We start from the raw sequence: 24,319 nt of genomic DNA, 5'->3' as shown, positions 1-24,319 counted from the left end.
CCATTTATGCATGGAACTCTATGACTTCATTGAAAACAGAATGGAGAGGAATCAGCATTGAAACTTTGTGAAGCCTAGCCTGCAAGAGGTTGTGACGTGGGTGAAAAATTCATGGGATAAAATCACTGACAGCTGTATAGCCGATGCATTACGAGCAGACTATTTGGACAAGCAGTGCTCATTTAAGGAGAGCGCTATTGCTAGGCATGACAGATTGGGGCCAATGATTCTACAGGAAATGGAGTCGCAAGAAATTCAGGCCAGAATTCGGGGGTTGGAGACTTATGACAATGTTCCAGAAGAAGATGACATGACTAATTTTGAATAACTTTTCCGTTATCAGGGCAACAGAATGGATTGCTTCTGCTTTCAGTTTTATTCCCCTCCTCCAATACACATGTATTGAGATTTTTCTGCACTTTGTTAAGCATGTAATATTGCACTGCGAAAGCCAAGGTGTAGATATTCTGAAGTTGAAATGTTTGTTGCACTGTTTATGTAGAATTCTCACACAACTGTTAATGCATTACTTAGAACTATTGCCAAATAACAGAAAAGTACCAAATAAATGCCGATTTTTGTACATTAATAAATGTCGATTTTTGTACATTAATAAATGTTGATTTTTGTACATTAATAATTGTCGATTTTTATACATGAATAAATCTCAACTTTTGTACATGAATAAATGTTGATTTGTGTACATGAATAAATGTAGATTGTTGTATGGGGGGGTAAATAAGGCATCCCCTGATAATAAGCCCTAAGGCGTATTTCATCGGGGGAAAGAGTATAAGACCCGGTCTTATTTTTGGGGAAATACGGTAGTGGCTTTTAAATGCCTACTTTGTGGTCTGTTTGCAGAGTGCCATTAAACAAACTGTCCTTTAGGAGTGTATAGCCTTTAAACAAAATTTGTTATTGAGGCTATGTAACACTTTCCTTTAGACATATTGTTTGTGTGAATAAATGTGCAGTATATTTGCCATCTTTAAGCTTCTTAGATTGTTGTATGATACAACACCTGCCTGATATAAATTCATTAAAAACAGATATCGGCAACAACTTGCATGCTCCGAGCTATATGCCCAATAACAACAGATGTTTTTTTCCAGAAAAGTCATGCAGACTGGTAAAATTTATATTTTTTTCTGCATATAATGCAGCCTTTCATGTTTCCTTCATTTTCTGTTACCTACTTCATCATTTTCAGAGTTCTGAGGGGCCCCAAGCCTATCCTTTCAAGTACATACATACAAATATTTCAAGCATGGATGTTAATGCCCTTCTTCCTTCCAGTGTACCAAACAGTTCCCATAATCAGTGTCCAGGCTGTTCTCAAAAATATCTAAACTAGTGCTTGCTTTAATGTAATTTGGTAGTCTGCTGCATGCATCATCTGCTGTCTCAGAGAACCAATTAGCACACTTCTCATTCAATATAATTTTCTACCTAGGTTGTCTGATGAGTCTGTACTACTTTTTGATAACCCCAAACATTCCCAGAGGTGGTTGTCTCTAAATGCCCTATATACCTGAATAAGATCTCTTAAATATCTCTAAGAGACACTGTACAAGTGCAGATATTTTAGTATTTCATAAAAACTTAATTTTTGACATCCGTGGATGCTATTGGCATATTTCTGCTGTACTTTTTCCAGTTTACTTATGCTTGTTTTCTTATAAAGTTTCCATTTTGTTATTCCATACTCAAATTTGGGTCTAATGTAATTAACAAACGATGACTTCATCATTTCTGATTTCCTAGGCTTTATTAATCTTTTTTTTTTTTTTTTTTACAACCTATAGTTTTATAACCATCATTAACCAACTGGTTGATATGATTAGAAAAACTCAAAACTGGCTGTACCTGTACATCTAGGTCCTTAAATGAATCTAGTTTCAGTCACTGTGTGCTGTATTAAATATTCACCTTTCAGTTTATGTTTCCAAAATCTCATATGCTTAGTTTTTGATGTATTATCAGCATATTATTCTCCTGTGGCCATATGGTCAATTTAGACAAATTCTTTTGCAGACATGCCCTATCTGTAACACATGTAATCAGTTTACCCAGTTTCAGGTCATCTGCATACAGACTGCAGAACATCTCAGATGAAAATGATAGGTCTAAAAGATACAGTATAAACAAGTAAGGGCCTAGAACAGAGCCATGTGAGGCACCCTGACTGTAACCAGAATTTAACCTGTGCAGTTGCTGTATGATACTTGCTATGTCCTATTTGTAAGTCACAGCTATCTTACCAGAGTAAGTCAGTACATAGTTCTAATTTACTGATCATTGTTTTGAATCACATGCTTAAGTGAATGCTAAAGTTAAATCTATATAACTTACGTCACAGCTCAGTTTTTCATTCATACCTGTTATACTGTTATAGAACATCATGTTACAGGTGGAAATAGATCTGTTTTCAATATATGCACATTGACATATGGTTTCAAGTCCCAACCTTTTCATTTCTGACACTAACTTATCCACTATTACTTTCTGCATTATTTTTCTGCAACATGAAAATATACTTAAGGATCTGTATGACTCTGGCTTTGATTTACTCCCCTGTCCATTAAGATGAGTTTAATAAGCACACACATCCAATCCTGATGAATCTCCCCATACTCATACAACCTAGTAAATAATAAATATAATGGTATAAGTTCCTACTGAAGTTTTCTCAAGTCATTATTACTAATTCAGTTTCCTCCCTGTGCTTTGTTTGGATCCAGTTTAAATGGTTCTTTTTCAGTCTAATCTAATTTGATGCCAGTATCTGAAGTTATGTGGATGCACTAAAACGATGCATAACCCCCCCCCCTTGTGGAGCCAAACTGTTTTGCATAAGATTTTGTAAATATATCTATAATCTGTTGTGTCTGAGAATAAATTTTGGAATCGACACACAGTTTATCAATTTGTATGTCTTTAATCCTTCCATATCTTGTATATCTGTAAAATGGTTTCTTCTTATGCTCAATATCTTTAAATTTTCTTCAGATTGTTCTTGTCTCATGCTATGCTTAACTTGTTTGTCCAGCTTATTTCAGTTTTTAAAGTTGTAGTTTGACCTCTTTTCCATTTCTTATATTTTTTGTCTCTCACATTAATCCAGTATCTTGTTCTTTCGAAAATATATCCCCCTGTCATTGTATGCCTAGATCCTGATGTTAAATATTTTTTTGAATTTTTTTTTTTTTTTTTTGTGCAGTTAAACAGTTTTATCTTTTCACACTTTCTACATTCCTTCTGCAGTTTTTCCACTGAACGTATTACTTCAGGTACTTTTACATAGTGACTGTTTTGCTTCCATTTAATCTGTAATTAATCATCTGTGCATTGGTTTAGATTTCATTTTGGCAGAGTTATAGAGCAACAAATTAATCTTTATAACCCCATGATTACTGAACGTCAGCAGTGGTAAAACTTGACATGAAGTAACAGTAATTTCTTTAGGAATGCAAACAATGTCCAGTATGTTACAGTCCTTTGTAGTTTTTTACAATCTGAAGCTATTATTGTGCTTGAACATACATTGTCAATAGTTTCCTTACTAAAGTTATTGAATCAATATTATTTCAGTCTGTTCCTAGTAAATTTAACTCCCCAGCTAATATTTTTCTTCCCTCCTGTGTTTCATGCAAGAGATGCCCCCCCCCAGACCTCCCCAATTTCACAATGATAACAGTTCGCCTAGAAATCAACTCCCACAAAGCTATAATAATCATTGCTACCTATGTTCCCCCTGGCAGCATCCTCCCCAACATTGAACATTCCCTCTCCTGGGCATCCTCTTTTTTTCAATCAAGAAACAATAATACTAAGGGATTTCAATCTTGATTGGCTTACTTGCTCCTCCAATAACCTCTATAACTTTAACAGTTTCTCACAAACCATAAACTCACCCACACATATTGACACACGCACCAGTAAAGAATCAGTTTTAGACTGGATGCTTGCAAACAGGCCCAACCTGTATTATCAAGCTGGCTGCCTTCCAGACACAAACAGTGACCACTCTTCCACCTTTCTACTTAGAGTTCACACAGCGAAAAACATTATTTTTAAAAACATCTGTAGCAAAATAAATAAATAAATAAACTTCTCCCCCACTATATTTAATACACTACTTCAACAAAGTGATTGGTCATCACTAAAATTCCTACAGTTAGACATTGCTGTGCAATATTTTAACAATACATTCCTCCACATACTTGATAACTTCACTCCCACTAGAAAAATCCGTGTCAGGTCCACAAAACTCCCCTGGTTATCTAATGACACCAAATGTATACTTAAACATTGAAATAGAGCCTGGACACAATACCAAAGATCTAAAAACAAAGATAACCTCACCTCATATCTACAGTTGAGAAATCTAGCCAAAAAAACAAATCAAATATGACAAAAAAATTACTTTCAAACTTGTCCACAAAAACATCTAAATAATCCCCCCAAATTTTGGCATAGTATCATAATCTCCTAAACCCAAGTAAGCCCTCTACTCCTGCTCCATCCACCAAAAACACCTCTGACTGCATAGCATCTCAATTTAATACTTCTCTATAACCTCTCTCATAAACCGCAACACTAACCTACCTCTTTCAGTTCCTACCTTTTCAGAACCAAACTTAACTTCATTCTCATTTAAGCTTATTCAAACTGAATACACAAAAAAGCTCCTACAAAAATTAATACCCTGTACTCTTGCAGCAGATTAGCTGCCTAGTGAATTTCTAAGGCTAGCTGCCCCATCCATCTCATACCCCATGTCTATCTTAATCAACCGCTCTATCTCAGAACAATACATTCCTCTCCTTTGGAAAATATCACGTCATCCCCCTACACAAAGGTGGCCCCCTCTACTGACTTCATAAACTACCTTCCAATCGCTATTCAATCCCCCCCTTTCCAAAATCTTAGCCAAGTAGTTGCTGATGAATACATTTTTCTATCTCCTTTACAACAACCTGTTATCTAACACCCAGCATGGTTTCCCACCTAAGCATAGTACTCATCAGCATCAACACTGTAAATCTCCTTTAAATGAAGGTCAACTTGTATCATCTGTCTTCCTAGATAATGTCCAAAGCTTTCGATACAGCATCCCATCAAATACTGCTCAAACTAGAAACTTATAACATCAGTGTAACAGCCCTATGGTTTCATAGCTATCTTTCAGACAGCAGTGCACTAGTTGGGAAAACATACTGTCCCTTCTCCTACCCATCTCTGTGGGAGTCCCCCAAGGCTCCATCCTTGAACCATTCCTCTTTATTGTGTTCACTAATGAGCTCAGGTCCTCCACTCAACTGGCCACCATTGTTCAGTACACCGATGACACCTCTCTTATCTGCTCTGCCACCTCTCCCCAAGAACTACAAGAAAATACACAAAAGTCTCTCCAAGATGTAGAGCAGTACCTCACCAACCTTCAACTTATTCTCAACCCTAATAAAACTAAGCTTTTGGTCTTCTGCAATAAAAGAACAAAATAATAACCAAATGTCTCTTATTATCTACTCCTCCAGTAGTACAAAAATAGAACCAGTTAATCAAACTAAACTTCTGGGTGTAACAATAGACGACTGTCTAAAATTTGACATACACAGATCACTAACAATAAAAAAAGTTCACAGCAAACTCGGCTCACTCTATAGAGCCAAACCTTTCCTATCTAATTATGCCAGACTTTCCACTGCCAAATCCACTAACCCCAGGTGCCTGTGATCTTTAGGTAAACTACTCCTTAAGGTAAAAAAAAATACCCATATTACTATGGGACTGAATTTATGCTAATGTAATATCCAAATCCGTGAACCTTCTGCCCCAGCATATACTTAAAAATACCTTACAAACCACTGGCTATGCTTGCTTCTGGACCCACTCAGGTTAACTCCTTACCTGACTAACTTCTACTCTAAAACTCTAACTGTCCCACGCATATACTTCTCTTCTCCTCTCTTATTATATCAGCCTTCATCATGTAATATTCCTATTCTGTTCTTCCTTACCTCTTACAATATATATATATATATATATATATATATATATATATATATATATATATATATATATATATACTGTATGTGTGTGTGTATATATATATATATATATATATATATATACTGTATGTGTGTGTGTATATATATATATATATATATATATATATATATATCTATGTGTGTGTGTGTATAAAAAAAGATTGTGAAAACAGTCTTATTTTTGTATATATTTTTCATATCACCTATCTGTACTCAGATATTGTATTTTACCTCTTTTTTGTATATTTTTACTTCCCTTATCTGCACTCTGAAATTGTATCTTACCTCTTTCATGTATGTAATGTATTCATCTTTTTCATTGCTTATAGAACCCATCACTGTCTTAACCTTCAAGCGTTAGACTGGCTGGAATTACCCTACCAGCTGCAATATAACCAACTAATAGTTGTTCACAAAATTCTCTACCAACCAAGACAGTACACCCATACTGAAAAATATTATTACCCCCTACAATAACCTAAAGGCCCTTCGCTCTTCCAACAAAATGCTAGTACAAACTGTTAAAACCAACAATTCAGCTGGTGAATCACTGTTCTCCAACTCTGCTGGCAAAAACTGGAACCTATCTGCTGAAATCACCACTGACCCCTCCTTATCCCAATTCAAAATATCCCTTAGGAAATACCTAAAAATGCATTGGCTTTGTCCCTGTACAAACCCTGACTAATCCCCACTCAAACATAATCTATAAATTAGAACCTCATTACAAGAATAAAACTATGTTCCTCTAACTGTTTAGAATTTTGTATATCTCTCACCTACTGAAATATTTAAAGTTAAGATGATATCATGTATGTTAACGACCTTAATGTATTTGTTTCCCTTTTTAAGATGAAATCTATTTCTTTCTTAGCTCCTAACTTCAAACATTTCCTGTGTGTATGTGAGAAAAACATGTACCTGTGTGTATATTATCGTTAAACAAATTTCAACTTTGTTAAAAACATGTACCTGTGTGTATATATCGTTAAAAAATTTCCATTTTTGATAATTCACTGTTATAATTTCACAGTATTTACACTTGTTATGTACATTTGGAGCTTTTCTCCCCGGGCCTCCTCTGAAAATGGACCTGTATCCAATCTGACTTTCCCGGTTAACAAATGTAAAATAAATAAAATAAAAATAAAAAATAAATGTTTTTTTGTCAACCACTTGTCTTGGAGCTTTTCTTCCTGGGTCTCTGCTGAAAATGGACCCCTTACCCAGTCGGACACTACCTGGTAAACAAATGTAAATGTATTAATTCCTCTAGTTCACAAACACTTGACTTTGGTGATCTATACACTACAACAATTATGTGTTCCACAGTTCTTTATTGTCACAGTTACACAATATCTACAGTGAACATGCAATAATCACACATCTCATTTCCCTATCATTATAACTCCACTTGATTTTTTTTTTTGTTAGAATGTCTGTTACAGTCAAAGCACTTAGCATTTATACTATAGCATAAGTGGTTTCCAGTCATTGTTCTCTAACCATGTTTCACAAACAATAATATCAAACTTGTAGGAACCTAGCAAATTTTCCAATTAACAAAAAAAAAAAACTTTACAATTAGTGCTTCTAGCATTATCCACCATCAGGGATGCATCAAATGTTGCTATCTGTGAACTGCTTGATTTTCAACCTGGCAAAAATCCCACCTTCTGCTTGTCAAATATTGCAAATTATCTGTTACAAAAATTCTATTTCCTGATCTTGACAAATGCATGCCATCCTATATGTGTGCCCAAAATTAGACTCTAATAAATTTACTACATTTTTTTCATGTATGTATTTTCCAAAAAATATTTTCATTCACGGTGACCTGACTCTCATTTCTGTATATGTTATTTGTGAAAAATAGATCCTAACACTAGTACAAGCTATACTATCATAGGGCTGTAAGTTCCCTACTGACAGAGAGTTCCTGTGGATGAGATCATCTGTACCAACATGAATAAAAACAGATCCATGCTTCCTTATATTAAGGCATTCTAAGGCTTGCCCAACATCCTCTGTGTTTACTCCTGACAGGCATAACACTATCCGATGATCCTCATCATCATCTCTGCAAATTGAAGTACCAGTTCCTCCAGTAATTGACTACAATTACAAGAATATCTTTTCTGACCAGATCTGAAGAATCTTCAACTTCTATTTCAGTATTATCTGCTCTACCATTTGTTACAAATGAATAATCTTCATCCCCATTAGTCTTATTAATCCCACTGTTTGCCTTGCACATTACATTTTCAGTTATACAGTTCTCATCCAGCTAGTTTTGTATATCCACAGCTTGAGCCATGTTGTCAGCATATGTCTTTCTCATCTTTTTTTCTTACAGTAGTGATCTTCAATCCTTCCACATTCTGTTTTGATTTCTTCCTTTCCACCTGCCCCTTGCCTCTTTTTTCCCTTTTCTACCTTCTCTTTTGGAAAATGCCACCTCTTGTGTAGACTGAAGGTTTTCTGATAGCATTTTTCTATCATTCCCTGTAATCTGTGTTACATAACAAACCAGTGCCCCTTTTAGTATGTATTCTCTTTACTTTACATTTATCAGTTTCTTTTTCTTGTTATTTGTTAACTTCTTCCTTTCTTTCTCTTTTTTTATTTTCTGCTAAACACTCTGAATCGTGAAATTGCTGAATACTTGTATCCAGAATTCCAAAGTTGTCAGAGACATCATCTTGCTTCATAGGGGTTGAGAGATCTTTACAGATAATAGGAATATCCTTTACTAAACATGTTCTATTTACACTTTGTCTAACATTATTTATTTCAGCATTCCAGTCATTAATATATGTAAGTATATGTAACTACACTTCTCCAAGTTGTGCCAATTGCACAAGTACAATCGTCATCAGTAGGTCTAGATTTACTACTAATAATGATAAGCAAATCATCCAACATTTGACATGTGGAAAGGATATCATTAGTGCTATCAGGTGCTAACTTTAAATATGTTTAACATGTATTACACTGTACAAGACATTTGTGCTTTAGCAAATCATTAATGGTGTACTCATTTAAGGAATCCATATTCAGCTTCAATTGAATAAAAAATTATAAAAGAAAAGAATAATCAAAATCAGTTACCACAGAATTCAAATAGAACTTAAATCAACTTCTATGAGAACAATCACACAAATAATATACAACTAAATACTAAAATAGGTACAGTGAAGATGTTCATCGTGCATACAGCTGCAGTCATAACAGATGGGTTATCCTGCCGTCAGGCGGGTCCTCTGTCGGCCGAATTCCAATGTCTAGGTCCGGCGTCGGTTGTCGTCGCTTCCTCCCTGACGTCAGTGCGGCAGGGATATAAAAGAGGCAGCCGACGCCATTTTCTTCAGTCTTTCTTGCCGTGCGGTGCCCGAAGCAGAAGTAGTTCGCAAGTGCCGGTCGGCCAGCTCCTGAGATTTACGAAAGTATTTCAGCCGAAGTCTTCTTGAAAGCTAAGTACCCCATTGGGGAAACTTTGATTGCCTCAGACCGATGTCAGACAAAGTTAATAATTGCATTTCATGTGGGAAGCAAATACCGCATAAGGATTTCCACTCTTACTGTATACCTTGCTTAGGCCCAGACCACGACGTCTCGGCCTGCCGTTTTTGTGCTAGATTCAACAAACGCACTATTAAGCATCAGGCGGAGTTCGCCCTTCACTTTTTTGGCAAAAAAAAAAAAATTTAATTATACTATGTCGTCGGATACTCCGACTCCAGTTTTGAGCAAAAAACACAAAGTTAAGGATCGGCATACGAGGTCTGCACCACCTACTGATACCACGCTAAGGCCGACTACCGGTTCTCCGGTACTCAGCAAGGCAGAGGAGTCTATTCCCTCGGTCTCCTCCCCTGAGGACTTCTCTTTTGGGGAAACCCTGCATACATTGAGGGAACACTTTCACTGGGAAGGCCCAGATTACTCAGATTCCAAGAAAAGGCTCAGGGAATTTCTTCTGCTTCCCCAGCATAGGCCTCTGGCTATCCCTCCTGTTTTAGATATATTGGATGATGTGTACACAGAAACCAGCCTTAATCCTGATTCTTTGCCTCCAGCTCCTGTTAAACCAGACAGGTATTACTGGGTTCCTGATTCTCACCAGTGCCTATATAAAAGCCATACTGCTGACCCAGACTCTATTTCACAGGGTCCCAAGGGAATTAAGGCCTCTACTGCTAAAAACCCATTACCTTCAGAGAGAGATTCCAGATCTTTAGAAAGGTGGGGGAAAAAGGTGTACACCTCGGCCACTTTAACCATGAGGGCATTAAACTGTCAGTTCCATATGTTAAAGTATCAACAGTTTTTGATATCTCAGCTGAAAAGCAAAATGACACAACCAGATTTAAAAGAGTTGCAGGATTTGTTGCATGGTGCAGAGCAAGTGGGTAAACATACCTTGCAGTGTGGTTTTGATGCTTTAGAGGCCTCATGTAGAGCTGCTGTTAACGGGGTCTGTTACACGTAGGCATGCTTGGCTCAAAGAGCAAACCTTACCAGATCATGTCAAAGCTAAATTATTAGATGCACATCTTCAAAAAGATGTATTGTTTGGTGTTAAAGCAGCGGAGGTGCTAAAGAAAATGGAGGAAAAAGCGAAATCAATGCAAACAGCGAAAGATTTCCTGCAGGTACAGCCTCCACGTTTCAGCAGAAGCTGGCCTTCAAAAAATTGGTCCTTTCCAGCCACGGACAGACCTCAAAGGGGCAGATAGAGGCGTCCAAGGGGTAGAGGGCAACCTCAAGGATCTTTCAGAGCCAGACAGTGGCAAGCACCAACCCCAAGAGGTGGAGAAGATAGATCACAGTCTTTTAGAAAACAGACACAATGACTTCCCCCTACACCTGCCAAGCAAAGCTTTAATGGCAGCACCTTTGGGAAAACTGACATTATTCTCAAAAAATTGGCATATTGTTACAAAAGACAAATGGATTCTGGACATTATAGACAGAGGCTACAGGTTCCACTTTCACACCCTCCCAAAAATGAGAGGCATGCCAAACCTGCCACAAAATCAAAGGGCAGAGGCACAAAAACAAATTTCAGCTCTCATGGACATGAAAGCAATTCAAGAGGTACCTGCAAAAGAACAAGGTCAAGGGTTTTATTCCAGACTATTCCTGGTACCAAGGAAAGACAAATATTGGAGACCTATCTTAGACCTATCCATCCTAAACACATATCTACAGGTGCCAAAATTCAAGATGCTCACATTACAGCAGCTTCTTCCCATGCTGGGCAAGGAGTCTTGGCTGGTAACATTGGACCTCAAGGAGGCATACCTGCATGTCCCTATCAGACAAGATTGCAGAAGATACCTCAGATTTTTTGCAGGTTCAACCCATTACCAATTCTCTGCATTGCCCTTTAGCTTATCTACTGCACCCAGAGTGTTTACGATATGCCTGGCATCAGTAATCGCCTTCTGCAGGCTACAAGGGATACAAATCTACCCATATCTGGACGACTGCCTGATCCAAGCGGACAGCAAGGACATACTACTGCAGCACCTGGCGTTTGTAATAAAACTATTGAACTTCCTGGGATACACAGTCAACAAAAAGAAATCAAAACTAATACCCTCTCAACAAATAATTTTCCTGGGTGCCAACTTGGATACAACCACCCAGATGGCCTACCTCATGCCAGACAAGCAAGGACAACTGTCTCAATACTTCAGAAAAATGGCAACTTACACCAGGCTAACTGCAAGAAAAGTCCTGCAGGCTCTGGGATTCATGGCATCTTGCATCCTACTTATCCCATGTGCAAAGCTGCATATGAGGAAACTTCAATGGTACCTAAAAAACTTATGGTCTCAACACAGCCACAGCTTGGAAGCAATTATACCACTCATTCCATGCCTTCAATAGGAATTTATGTGGTGGGCTCAGGCTTGCCAAAGAAACACAGGTCTTCCTTTCTGTGTACCTCAAGCAACTCAAATCATCACAACAGACGCCTCAGACTACGCATGGGGAGCACACATGACAAATCAGTGCATTCAGGGAAAATGGGCGCGAAAAGAGAAGCTCCTTCACATCAACCAAAAGGAAATGCTAGTCGTGCAAAAGGCTATTATGACCTTCAAAGACCTGCTGCATCCAGGCCAGCTATTGATAAGGACAGACAACACCACAGTGATGTGGTACATAAACAAACAGGGAGGAACTCATTCATACCCCGTGTGCAGGCAAGCCATGACCCTATGGAACACAGCACTGGAATTGAAAATTCAACTACAGGCACAATTCCTGCCAGGGAAGGAAAACACACTGGCAGACAACCTAAGCAGAAATATGACAGATCCACACGAATGGAAGTTGCATCCTCAAATTTTCACAAAAATAACTCAGGCATGGGGACAGCCAGAAATAGATCTCTTTGCTACCCACAGAAATTGCCAGTTGAAAAAATTTTGTTCAAGGACCTATCATCCACAGGCCTGGAAAGTGGACGCACTTTCCTTCAATTGGGCAACATTGGCAGTCTATGCCTTCCCGCCTCTTCCTCTGCTGCCCAAAGTTCTACTAAAAGCCAGAGCAGAGAGGCCAAAAATGATTCTCATTGCTCCAGACTGGCCAAGGCAACACTGGTATCCGCTCCTGAAGAGCCTGACACATTCCCCACCATGGATCCTACCTCTAGTCCCTCTTCTGTTGTCCCAGCACAACTACAAAACTCTTCACAGCCATCTCAAAACTCTAAATCTAGCTGCATGGAGAATTCCTTGATTTCCCAACAGTTTCTCCTCTCCAAGGAGGTGCAGGATGTCATCTTGGAGGCCAGAATACCTTCTACTAGAAAGGCCTACTCCACCAAATGGAAACGATTTTGTGCCTGGAATCAAAAGAAGGGACAGAATCCTTGGGTAATAGATATACCTCAAATTTTACAGTACCTAGCTGAGATGTTAAACAATGGACTTTCCTTCTCCTCCATCAAGATCCACGCTTCAGCCATTTCTGCACAATACAACATAGATCCTCCATTATTCTCTCATCCTCTCTTAAGGCAGTTCCTCAGAGGGGCAAAGAATATAAAACCCCCAAGGAAACTACCAGTCCCTGCTTGGGACCTCAACTTCGTATTGGAAAAGCTGACCCTTCCTCCCTTCGAGCTAGCTTCTTCATCAGAGTTACAGTACCTGTCATGGAAAACAGCCTTTCTTCTGGCTATCACCTCAGCTCGCAGGGTTTCGGAGCTACAGGCCCTCATGGCTGTGCAACCATTCATCATTTTCCATCAGGACAGAGTTTTCTTACGAACCAACCCTACCTTTATGCCAAAGGTAGTATCCAGTGTAGCTTTGAATCAGACTGTCCACTTACCTACCTTTTATCCTAATCCACAAAACAAAGGGGAAAGACTACTACATTCCTTGGACATTCACAGACAACTTCGTTATTATTTGGACAGGACAAAGCCATTCAGGAAATCTGAGCAACTCTTTGTGTCCTATGCTGCAGGTGCTCAAGGAAAGGCTATTTCCAAACAGGCAATTTCAAAATGCATAGCCCACTGCATACGCTTTTGTAACTCATTTCATGGAAAAACTGTGCCTGCATGCATCAGATCCCACTCCACCAGAGCCACAGCTACCTCTGCTGCCTTCCTCAGGGGGGTCCCTACCAAGGATATTTTGGAAGCAGCAACTTGGAGTTCAGTGCACACTTTCTCCAAGCACTATCACCTCCCACTATACTCTAAGTCTAGAGCGGGCTTTGCCACAGCAGTCCTGCAGGGCATCCTAGCCCCTCCTAGTTCCACTTAGTGCCTACCACCCTTACTTAGCTTTGGGATTCTACCCATCTGTTATGACTGCAGCTGTATGCACGATGAACATAGTACAGTTTTGTACCTACCATAAATGTAGATGCTCGAGTGCTCATACAGCTGCAGTCCAGGTTTCCCTCCCTCCAACCCCTCTTAGGACAGGCCTTATGACAAACCCTTTTCATATAACCTTTTGGGGTACTCTTTTATGGTGTATTTGCTTGCAACTACTGTTTTTGATGTATCAACATTGCATTTCTGCATAACATTATGTTTGCCTTCTTTCTGGGGGCACCTGACATCTGGGGCAAGAAAAACTGAAGAAAATGGCGTCGGCTGCCTCTTTTATACCCCTGCCGCACTGACGTCAGGGAGGAAGCGATGACAACCGATGCCGGACCTAGACTTTGGAATTCGGCCGACCGAGGACCTGCCTGACGGCAGGATAACCCATCTGTTATGACTGCAGCTGTATGAGCACTCGAACATCTGCATTTATGATAGGTACAAAACTGTACTTTGTGGCTCTGACTGTACAAGTTCTGAAAGTCAGACAAAAGCTGGAATTTCTTTATGCCCTATTGCTCACAGTTGCACTTCTTTTTAATAAAAATCAGTAAATCACAAACACAGGATTGTTTAGATAAGCTTTGGATTGTCTTCTCTGCAGTCTGTGTGACTTTAACTGACTAGGTCGCTTAGGTTGCCTAGAGTTTGCTTGTCTAGAACCTATCCCTTTCTAACAAACAGTGAAAATTAAAGGTAAACAACATATAAATCAAAGTAAATCTTCTTGTCTACAAGCTATCCCTTCTTTCCTATAAACAGTGGTAAGAAATAAAATATAAATTCAAATAAAACTTCTCTTACCAGGCAGCTCCACAATAAATCACACACCAAGACAGGATTGTTTAAATAAACTCTGGCAAGTATTTGTGCATGGTAAAGAAACAGTCCTAGGTACAGATGGACTGCGTGTGCATGTACACACACACACACACACACACACACACACACACACACACACATACACCTCTACAGGTAAAGTTACAGGATTACCTGTTGACGTGTTTGACAAATGGGTGGAATCATGCAGCCTTGGCCATAGTAAAAATCCACACAGACTTAGAGAGGACATGCACCCAGACGGAAAGCAAACTGGAAAACCAAGCACTGTAAAGCAATAATGTTGATTACTGTTTTACTGAGCCACAGTGTATGGTTAATTCAATTTCAGTGTACCCCCAGATGCAAGACATTTTAAATAAAGCAGAATATTAAGTGAATATAGTTTTCATAGTTTCTTAATTTCAAATATTGTTTATGCTGTTCATTGGCAGTTTATTAACATATTTCATAAAAAAGTTATATAGTTACTATTATGTTAGGTCTTCACGATCCGTGTCCTTTCGTTTTATCAATTCTGCCCACCGTCTCATTTTGCTGAGGTAAGCTTCCCCAACTAGGAAGATCTAGAGGAATGTTTACTAAAGGTCATTAGAGTTTGTTTGTTTCCTTTAGCAACAACAAACTTCATCTGAAGAGAATGGAAACATGATGCATTGTGAGTGCTTCGTAAGTAACTTAGAGCCTGGGAAGAGTCTTAAAGATGCTAAATGTGCTGCCTGTGATATACCTGTCCTAAAACTGAAGTGAATATGTATGGACTGTGACAATCTAACATTACAGTAATTATCTGACTTTCATTTATGTGTGCGAGTATGTGCACAGAGTAGAAACGCAAGACAATGTTTAAAAGAATGTACAATCCATGTTACTTTAAAAAATCTACAAAAGCTGAAAATGGCTTTAAGTAGCAGTTACTTTCAAAAGCTACAAATCTGGAAATGGATTTAAAAGTTACAATCTGAGGGGATCAGGAGCTATAGTTTAAAAAGGCATGATAGAAAATATTGGATATTGAATCAGGAACTCCGTTCATCAAAGGAGAGAGTTCAAAGTGAAATGAGCTTGGCTGATTTCAAAGGGAAGTTGCTTTGCATGAAACTGCCAATAAAAGGAAGACTGAAGTATAAGTGTTTAACAGAAAGTGTTAGAATACTATACAGAAGAGACTTGAGAAAACATTTTCAGAGACTGAAATAGAAATTTTTTTAGGGATATGGCAGCAAATAAAATGTCAAATAACTGGAAAGTATTTGTCATGGATATTTGACAGTTCCAGAAGACAATGACTACACGACTGATAGGATTTTCTTGAATTGTTTGTCATATGTGGAAGGGTAGATTAACACAATTTAGTAAATATGAGATAAGGAGATTCAAGATTCTGAGGATATGGTTAATAAATAAAGGGAGCCTTTTGTTTTAAAAGTGATGTTTTATTTTTGATGTTTGTCTCAAATTTGTGTTAATATGTTGAAATATCTGGACAAATAATGGCATGCTTTTTGATGAGTGATATGTTCGATTGCCTAGATGCCACTAACTCAGATATATGGGACCTCAATTTAGCCTTTCATCTGAAAATAGTTATGCAAGCCAGACAATTAATGAAGTTTTACTGTGATACACATACAACCATAACATCTTACTTCCCTATATTAGTGTCTCATATTTATTGGAGGTTTATAACCCAGCCTTAGTTTAGTCCAGAACTTTGAGGGCAATGTTACTAAAAAAATACTTTTAAAGAACTGTAATCCCCACTCAATTTTATATCACACAATTAGAATTGTGATCTTAAGCCTCATCGTACTTGGAGTTCACTTATGTAAGAATAAAATCACTGTTCTACAAGAATACATCTTCTGTGTTGTCTTTTTCCTCTTGAGGTTATAAAAGACAGATTTCGATATCATAGTTATTCTAAGAACAAATATACAAGACTGTGAATCTTGACAGATGGTTAGGCATTACGTGAACTGCTGTAAATCTGATAGGAAAATGTGATGTCCTTATGCAGAAGTACGCAAGATTAGTGGACGGTGGATGCAAACTCATCTCAAATCAGTTCCAATGTTGTTGTTCATTGCTTTCAGTAGAGTGATCCCTGACAAATTTCTAGGCACTGATTAATATAGTTTATGTATTCTTTAGAGTGCCTTTGTGATTGTACGTAATATAATATTGTAGTTGTGTTACAGTATTATTGATTTCTGTGTGTGAATTTGTTTTATTGACCCTAGGGTCACTCACTGAGTGATGGACTAGATGATGGTCAGAAAGCTGTGATGAAAGCATATATGGAGCTAGTGAACAACATGCTTCTAACAGCAGAGGTACAGTATACCTTATTTATTTGTTTTGAGAACATAGTTGAAATATCCAGCTGAAAAACTAGTATTTTATTACCTCAAAATGACATGTACTTTTTTGAACTTCATTATTCAGTGGGCTTTGTAAAATCATGAATGCTGATTATTGTTGAGAGCTTGATAGAATTAACACTTAAGAAGCTTCTGATGGCATACAGCTTAAAACACAAAGCCAGCGACATAACTAAACCTGCAGTGCACCATTGCTACCATTAGCCACTTTGTATCAGTCTTCCATCTGTTCCCCTATTCAGCCCTTCCTCCTTGCAGATATGGATGTAAGTCATTTTTGTATAACTAGTCCTCTGTAAGGACCAAATTCCCAGCACTGGACTTTTTCTTCCTCTTGGGTTTTTGCAGGGTATGTACAAAAACTATTTGTTCCTAGGTCATCTCCTACTGTTGATCATGTATTCAAGGGAAGAAATCCATTCTTAACTTGGAATTGTACTGTATTTTCAGCCACTCCCAAACAGGGAAGGTAGTTAGCGTATGTAAAATCCAGTTTTATCAACATATCAAGGATTATTACAGTGGTTGTGGCATTCAGACTGGACTACAGTCTCTCCACAGTTAAGGCAAAAGGATACAGATAGGTTTATGAAGTATCGTCTTATAATGAAAACAGGCTCTGTGGAACCTAGTCGGATTTTCCCGGTCAACAAATGAGAAATAAATAAATAAATAAATAAATAAAATTAATGCTGTTAAGCACACTTATTCTGGCAATGGGCATAGAAGGCACAAAGTACGGTTATTTATCATCGTGGGCAACATTAAAACTTTTAATTGGCTGAAATGTTGTTTTGTGCCCTTCAGTAGATGACTGTTCTGGGCAAACTAATGGATATGGTAAGAAGACTGTATTTCCGTAGGAGTGGCTTATTAGATTGTGTTGGCAGTTTTGGAAAGCATTTAAAGTTATGATGGACCCAAAACAGTGACCCACCTCCATTTCATTAGGTTCAGAGGTAATTACTAGCAGTCCTGGAGACCATTAACGGGCCTGGCCCAAACTGAGAATTGCCCCAAAGCAATGTGTTAAGTGATTTCTTCAAGGTCACACAGTAAGCAAATGAAGGTGGAAAGACTCAAACCCTGTACCCTTGGCACAGAAATCAACTCATTAACAACTCAGAGCTTTAGTCCTGTACAGAAACTGCCAGATGTTCATTATGTTTGCAGTATTTGCGGAGTCTTTTGCTTCCCTTGCCCTCCAGAATCTTCTTTTCGGGTAATTTTCCCCAAGGTGTCTCACAGAAAATTACTGTTGCATGCAAAAGTACCCTAATTTAAGGATGCATTTAATTGTGCATACAGGAGTGAACTAGATCTTTGAAGGGAAAGTTTTTTTTTTGCTACCCATTTAAATAGCATTGACAGTCCTTTAAGTAGTAAATTAGAAGTAATGTTCTAAACACTAGAAGATCATATAATATTGCAAAACTGCAGTTCCTGCCTTATATTTTATAAACTGTAAGTAAACTTGCTTTTATTGTCTTACGTTGCTACTAAGCAGTGGACATATAGTGTTTTCCTTGATTTAGAAAAGCCAGTGGTATAGAACTGAATTCTCATCTTTGGAGGGATGTACACATCATGTAGATTTTAGTCCTTTCAGCTTGAGGTTGAATTACTGAGCAGCTCAGTTAAGAAGCACTTTATTGCAGTAGACTTCCTCATATCACATTCCATATGAATTTATGATGACTCCAGTTTCAAGGAGAAATTTCTTGCTAGCATTTAGCAGAGTTTTGACATGCCACTAGATTACTATCCTTGTTGACATATATTTTTCAGGCCTAAGGCAGGAACCATATTAAATATGTAGTAGAGGTCAAGGCATTTTTCATGTTTATTGATGAACACTTCCTCCGAGTACTTACTTGTATTTGTTAAACAAGATAGAGCACTGATCAAAAAGACTCAGCTTGGGTGAACTGTCTGGTTAAGTAACTTTTTATAGTCACACAGTAGGCAAAGGGAGGCTGATGGAATCAAACCCTGGGCTACTGTAAACAGCTTGTAAACTTACTGTAGACAGTTGGTATAATTTCAGATAGTTACGCAAGTGAGGTGGTCAAAGTCATTTAGCATAGCAAAGCTGTTTGTTTTGTATGGCAGATCATTGATTTTGGAATCTATATATCATTTAGGACATGGTATCAACAATTTGATGTGTTGGCAGAGTACATATAAATTACTCAGAATTTTAAACAACTCATCATATGCTACATTTGGGTATGGTGCCTTTCATCAAGTACAGATCTATTGCTGAACTATTGCATCAAATTTTAAGTAAAATCTAACTTAGTGGCCCTGGATGAATGTAGGAGTTTTGTCTCCACTGCCTTTTAATATAGCATCCTCTGAGGTCACGCTATTTCTGAAGAAATTTGTTAAATTCAACAGAATGGTCCATTGATAGACCGGGTTGTGACAGAACATGCAGTTATGACTACATTTTCTTTCAGGAGTGTTTCCTTCCTCAATTTGTTTCCTGAGGGCATGTGTTATGGAATAGTATCGGTACCTTTGCAAAGCATCCCATCTTCTTGCTGTTAGTTTCATTGTGGCTGCTGCATTATGTTTTTTATGGTCCAAATATGTTTACCTTATGTGGATTTGTTTACACTGTTTAGAAAACGTTGCAATGAAGTCACTCAGCATTTTAGTATTTTGTTTTAATTGGCACCATTATATTTGGCTAGCAGTTTTGTAAAAGTGAACACTCGCAGGACAGAAGAGTTTTTCTACAATAGCCAGAATCCCACATCTACTTCTACAGTGTAGGTGGGGGTTGTCTGCGTCTAATGTCAGCTTACATAATTCTTACATATACCATTGTAGTCATTTAATGTATGTATTAAAGAACAGCTCAAACAATCTCATCTTTTTCTAATAAAAGAGTGATTTCATTCCCTTTAACCTTACCCCAAGACTGCCTTATGCAATGAAAATATGATTTAGGTTTTAAGGCTTCTGTTTCTTGTGCATACATATTTCTGCATTCTTTGAGCTTTTAGATTGTCTCCTTCAAGTGTTTGTGACAGCATATGTTTTGTAATGTAGACAGTTTTGACTAAGGCCAGTCAGAAAATTGAGGCATTGCTACTTCTAAGATATTTATATCATTAAGAAAACAAACCCCAGGATTCAGCAAGCTCTGCACGGCGTGCAGGAATAGTGCAAGAGCTGCTGCACCCAATATGGCCGATGAGTGATCCAGGAACGAGCTCCTGGGACATGCATGAGCACTCCTACACTATTCCTGCATTGACACAGCTAGGAGATGCTAATTATCCCGTTTGCTGGTGAAAACCATGCAAATGAGGTGAATTAACGATCCAGGAAGCAGGCAGGCGCCTGTGCAGGAATAGTGCAACCCGCAGAAATGTATTCAGTTACTAACCGAATACATTTCTGCAAATTACAAAATGGAGGCTTGACAGCTCCAAAGAAAGCATGTATTCAATGTAGTAGGCATGCCAATGGCCAAATATATGGCCATTGGCATGGGAAATAGTTGCAAAATTTAAAAAAAAATAACTGTTATTTTTTTTGGCCGATTTCGGCCGTTTAAGCATAGGGCGTGAAAATAATGAAAAAAGTTTGAAATAAGCTTTTAAACCAAAATCAGCATTATGCCATAATAGTCAATGGCATGCATAAGACAACAATGCCGTGGAACAGTGGATGTTCATCGTGCATACAGCTGCAGTCATCACACTTGGGTTATCCTACCGTCAGGCGGGTCCTCGGTCAGCCGAATTCCAAAGTCTAGGTCCGGCATCGGTTGTCGTCGCTTCTTCCCTGACATCAGTGCGACAGGGGTATAAAAGAGGCAGCCGACGCCATTTTCTTCAGTCTTTCTTGCCGCGTGGTGCCCGAAGCAGAAGCAGTTCGCAAGTGCCGGTCGGCCAGCTCCTGAGATTTACGAAACGTATTTCAGCCGAAGTCTTCTTTAAAGCCAAGTACCCCGTTGGGGAAACTTTTCTTGCCTCAGACCGATGTCAGACAAAGTTAATAATTGCATTTCTTGTGGGAAGCAAATACCGCGTAAGGATTTTCACTCTTACTGTATACCTTGCTCAGGGCCAGACCACGACGTCTCGGCCTGCCGTTTTTGTGCTAGGTTTAACAAGCGCACTATTAAGCGCCGGGCGGAGTTCGCCCTTCATTATTTTGACAAAAAATGTAATTATATCATGTCGTCGGATATACCGACGCCAGTTTTAGGCAAAAAACGCAAGGATAAGGACAGACATCCGAGGCCTGTACCGAGTACTGAGATCACGCTAAGGCCGACTGCCGGTTCTCCGGTTCTCAGCGAGGCGCCTACGCAGCCCCTGACTACCGATGAAACTATTTTACCGGCGACTTCAGTACCCGAGGTCGCAGGTTCCTCGGTCTCCATTCCCACTGCAGATACCGACGCCACTCTTGGCAGAGAACCGGGAAGTTTAGCGAGGCCTGCCATTTCTGAAGGCGTTTTTCAGGCCTACCACCTTCTCTATTAAATCGTTCACTAAATCTAAAGCTCCAATGAAAATTAAAAAACAGGGTCCTCAGACCCCCTCTCAAGGCCCCATGCCTAAAAAACAGATGCTTAAAATGGCTGAGGATTTGATTACACTCATCAGGGGTTCTCATCCCCCCTCAGACAAAAGACCCAGGTTGGACGAAGACTACCCTTCCTCAGACCAGGCTTCTATTACCTCAGACCTTTCTGAGGACCAGGATTACGCCTATTCCCCATTTGAAGACTCTGATGCTGAGGAGTCTATTCCCTCGGTCTTCTCCCCTGAGGGCTACTCTTTTGGGGAAACCCTACATACATTGAGAGAGCACTTCTACTGGGAAAGCCAAGATTACTCAGATTCCAAGAAAAGGCTCAGGGAATTTCTGCTGCTTCCCCAGCATAGGCCCCTGGCTATTCCTCCTGTCTTAGATATTTTGGATGATGTGTACACAGAAGCCAGTCTTAATCCAGACTCTTTACCTCTTGCCCCTGTTAAACCAGACAGATATTACCGGGTTCCTGATTCTCACCAGTTCCTTTATAAAAGCCCTACTGCTGACCCAGAGACTATTTCTCAGGGTCCCAAGGGGATTAAGGCCTCTACTGCTAAAAACCCTTTACCTTCAGAGAGAGATTCCAGAGCATTAGAAAGGTGGGGGAAAAAGGTGTATACATCAGCCACTTTAACCATGAGGGCATTGAACTGTCAATTTCATATGTTAAAGTACCAGCAGTTCTTGCTATCTCAGCTGAAAAGCAAAATGACACAAACAGAACAACCAGATTTGAAAGAGTTACAGGATTTGTTGCATGGAGCAGAACAAGTGGGGAAACATACCTTACAGTGTGGTTTTGATGCTTTAGAGGCCTCATGTAGAGCTGCTGTCACGGGGTCTGTCATACGTAGACATGCTTGGCTCAAAGAGCAAACCTTACCAGATCATGTCAAAGCAAAGTTATTAGATGTACCACTACAAAAAGATGTATTGTTCGGTGTTAAAGCTGAGGAGGTACTAAAGAAAGTGGAGGAAAAAGCGAAATCTATGCAAACAGTTAAAGATTTCTTGCAGTTGCAGCCTCCACGCTTCAGCAGAAACTGGCCTTCAAAAAATTGGTCCTTTCCAGCCACGGACAGACCCCAAAGGGGTAGATACAGATGCCCAAGGGGTAGAGGACAACCTCAAGGATCTTACAGAGCTAGGCAGTGGCAAGCACCAGCCCCAAGAGGTGGAGAAGATAGACCACAGTCATTTAGACAACAGGCGCAATGACTTTCCCCTATGCCTGCCAAACAAAGCTATAATGGCAGCACCTTTGGGCGGAAAACTGGTCTTATTTTCAAAAAACTGGCACATTGTTACAAAGGACAAATGGATTCTGGATATTATAGACAGAGGCTACAGGTTCCACTTTCACACCCTTCCAAAAATGAGAGGCATGCCAAACCTGCCACAAAATCTATGGGCAGAGGCACAAAAACAAATTTCCGCTCTCATGGATATGAAAGCAATTCAAGAGGTACCTGCAAAAGAACAAGGTCAAGGTTTTTATTCAAGACTATTTCTGGTACCAAGGAAGGACAAAGATTGGAGACGCATCTTAGACCTATCTATTCTAAACACATATCTAGAGGTAACAAAATTCAAGATGCTCACATTACAGCAGCTTCTTCCCATGCTGGGCAAGGAGTCTTGACTGGTAACGTTGGACCTCAAGGAGGCATACCTGCATGTCCTTGTCGGACAAGATTGCAGAAGATACCTCAGATTTCTTGCAGGTTCAACCCATTATCAATTCTCTGCATTGCCCTTTGGCTTATCTACTGTGCCCAGAGTGTTTACGAAATGCCTGGCATCAGTAATTGCTTTCTGCAGACAACGAGGAATACAAATCTACCCATATCTGGACGACTGCCTGATCCAAGCGGACAGCAAGGACATTCTATTGCAGCATCTGGCGTTTGTAATAAAACTGTTAAACTGCCTGGGGTACACAGTGAACAAAAAGAAATCAAAACTAATACCCTCTCAACAGATAATTTTCCTGGGTGCCAGTTTAAATACAACGGCCCAGATGGCTTACCTCACGCCAGACAAACAAGGGCAACTGTCTCAATACTTCAACAAAATGGCAACTTTAACCAGACTAACTGCAAGGAAAATCCTGCAGGCTCTGGGGTTCATGGCATCTTGCATCCTACTAATACCATTTGCAAAGCTGCATATGAGGAAACTACAATGGTACCTAAAACTTATGGTCTCAACACAGCCACAGCTTGAAACAATTTTACCACTCATTCCATGCCTTCAAAAGGAATTTTTGTGGTGGGCTCAAGCATGCCAAAGAAACACGGGTTTCCCTTTCTGTATACCACAAGCAAGTCAAATCATCACAACAGACGCCTCAGATTACGCCTGGGGAGCACACATGGCAGATCAGTGCATCCAGGGAAAATGGTCCCAAAAACAGATGCACCTACACATCAACCAAAAGGAGATGCTAGCTGTGCAAAATGCTCTTATGACCTTCAAGGACCTACTGCATCTAGGCCAGCTATTAATAAGGACAGACAACACCACAGTCATGTGGTACATAAACAAACAGGGAGGGACGCATTCATACCCCCTGTGCAGGCAAGTTATGACCCTGTGGAACACAGCAT

General features: G+C 39.2%; 1 protein-coding gene across 1 annotated transcript in view; it reads left to right on the top strand.

Annotated features, from left to right (window-relative positions):
- MTX2 (metaxin 2) overlaps positions 1-24,319 on the top strand; it is an 802,678-nt gene that overhangs the window by 582,843 nt on the left and 195,516 nt on the right. Inside the window, exon 6 of the mRNA XM_044075432.1 lies at positions 17,007-17,099. Within this exon, the coding sequence (XP_043931367.1) occupies positions 17,007-17,099 (93 nt within the window). The remainder of the gene's footprint in view (positions 1-17,006; positions 17,100-24,319) is intronic.

This window comes from Protopterus annectens, chromosome 6.part1 (assembly GCF_019279795.1).
Source record: "Protopterus annectens isolate FY-2018-M chromosome 6.part1, PAN1.0, whole genome shotgun sequence".
Lineage (NCBI taxonomy): Eukaryota > Metazoa > Chordata > Ceratodontiformes > Protopteridae > Protopterus > Protopterus annectens.
The sequence above is the reverse complement of the archived record's forward strand: the minus strand, read 5'-3'. Positions and strand labels throughout refer to the sequence as shown.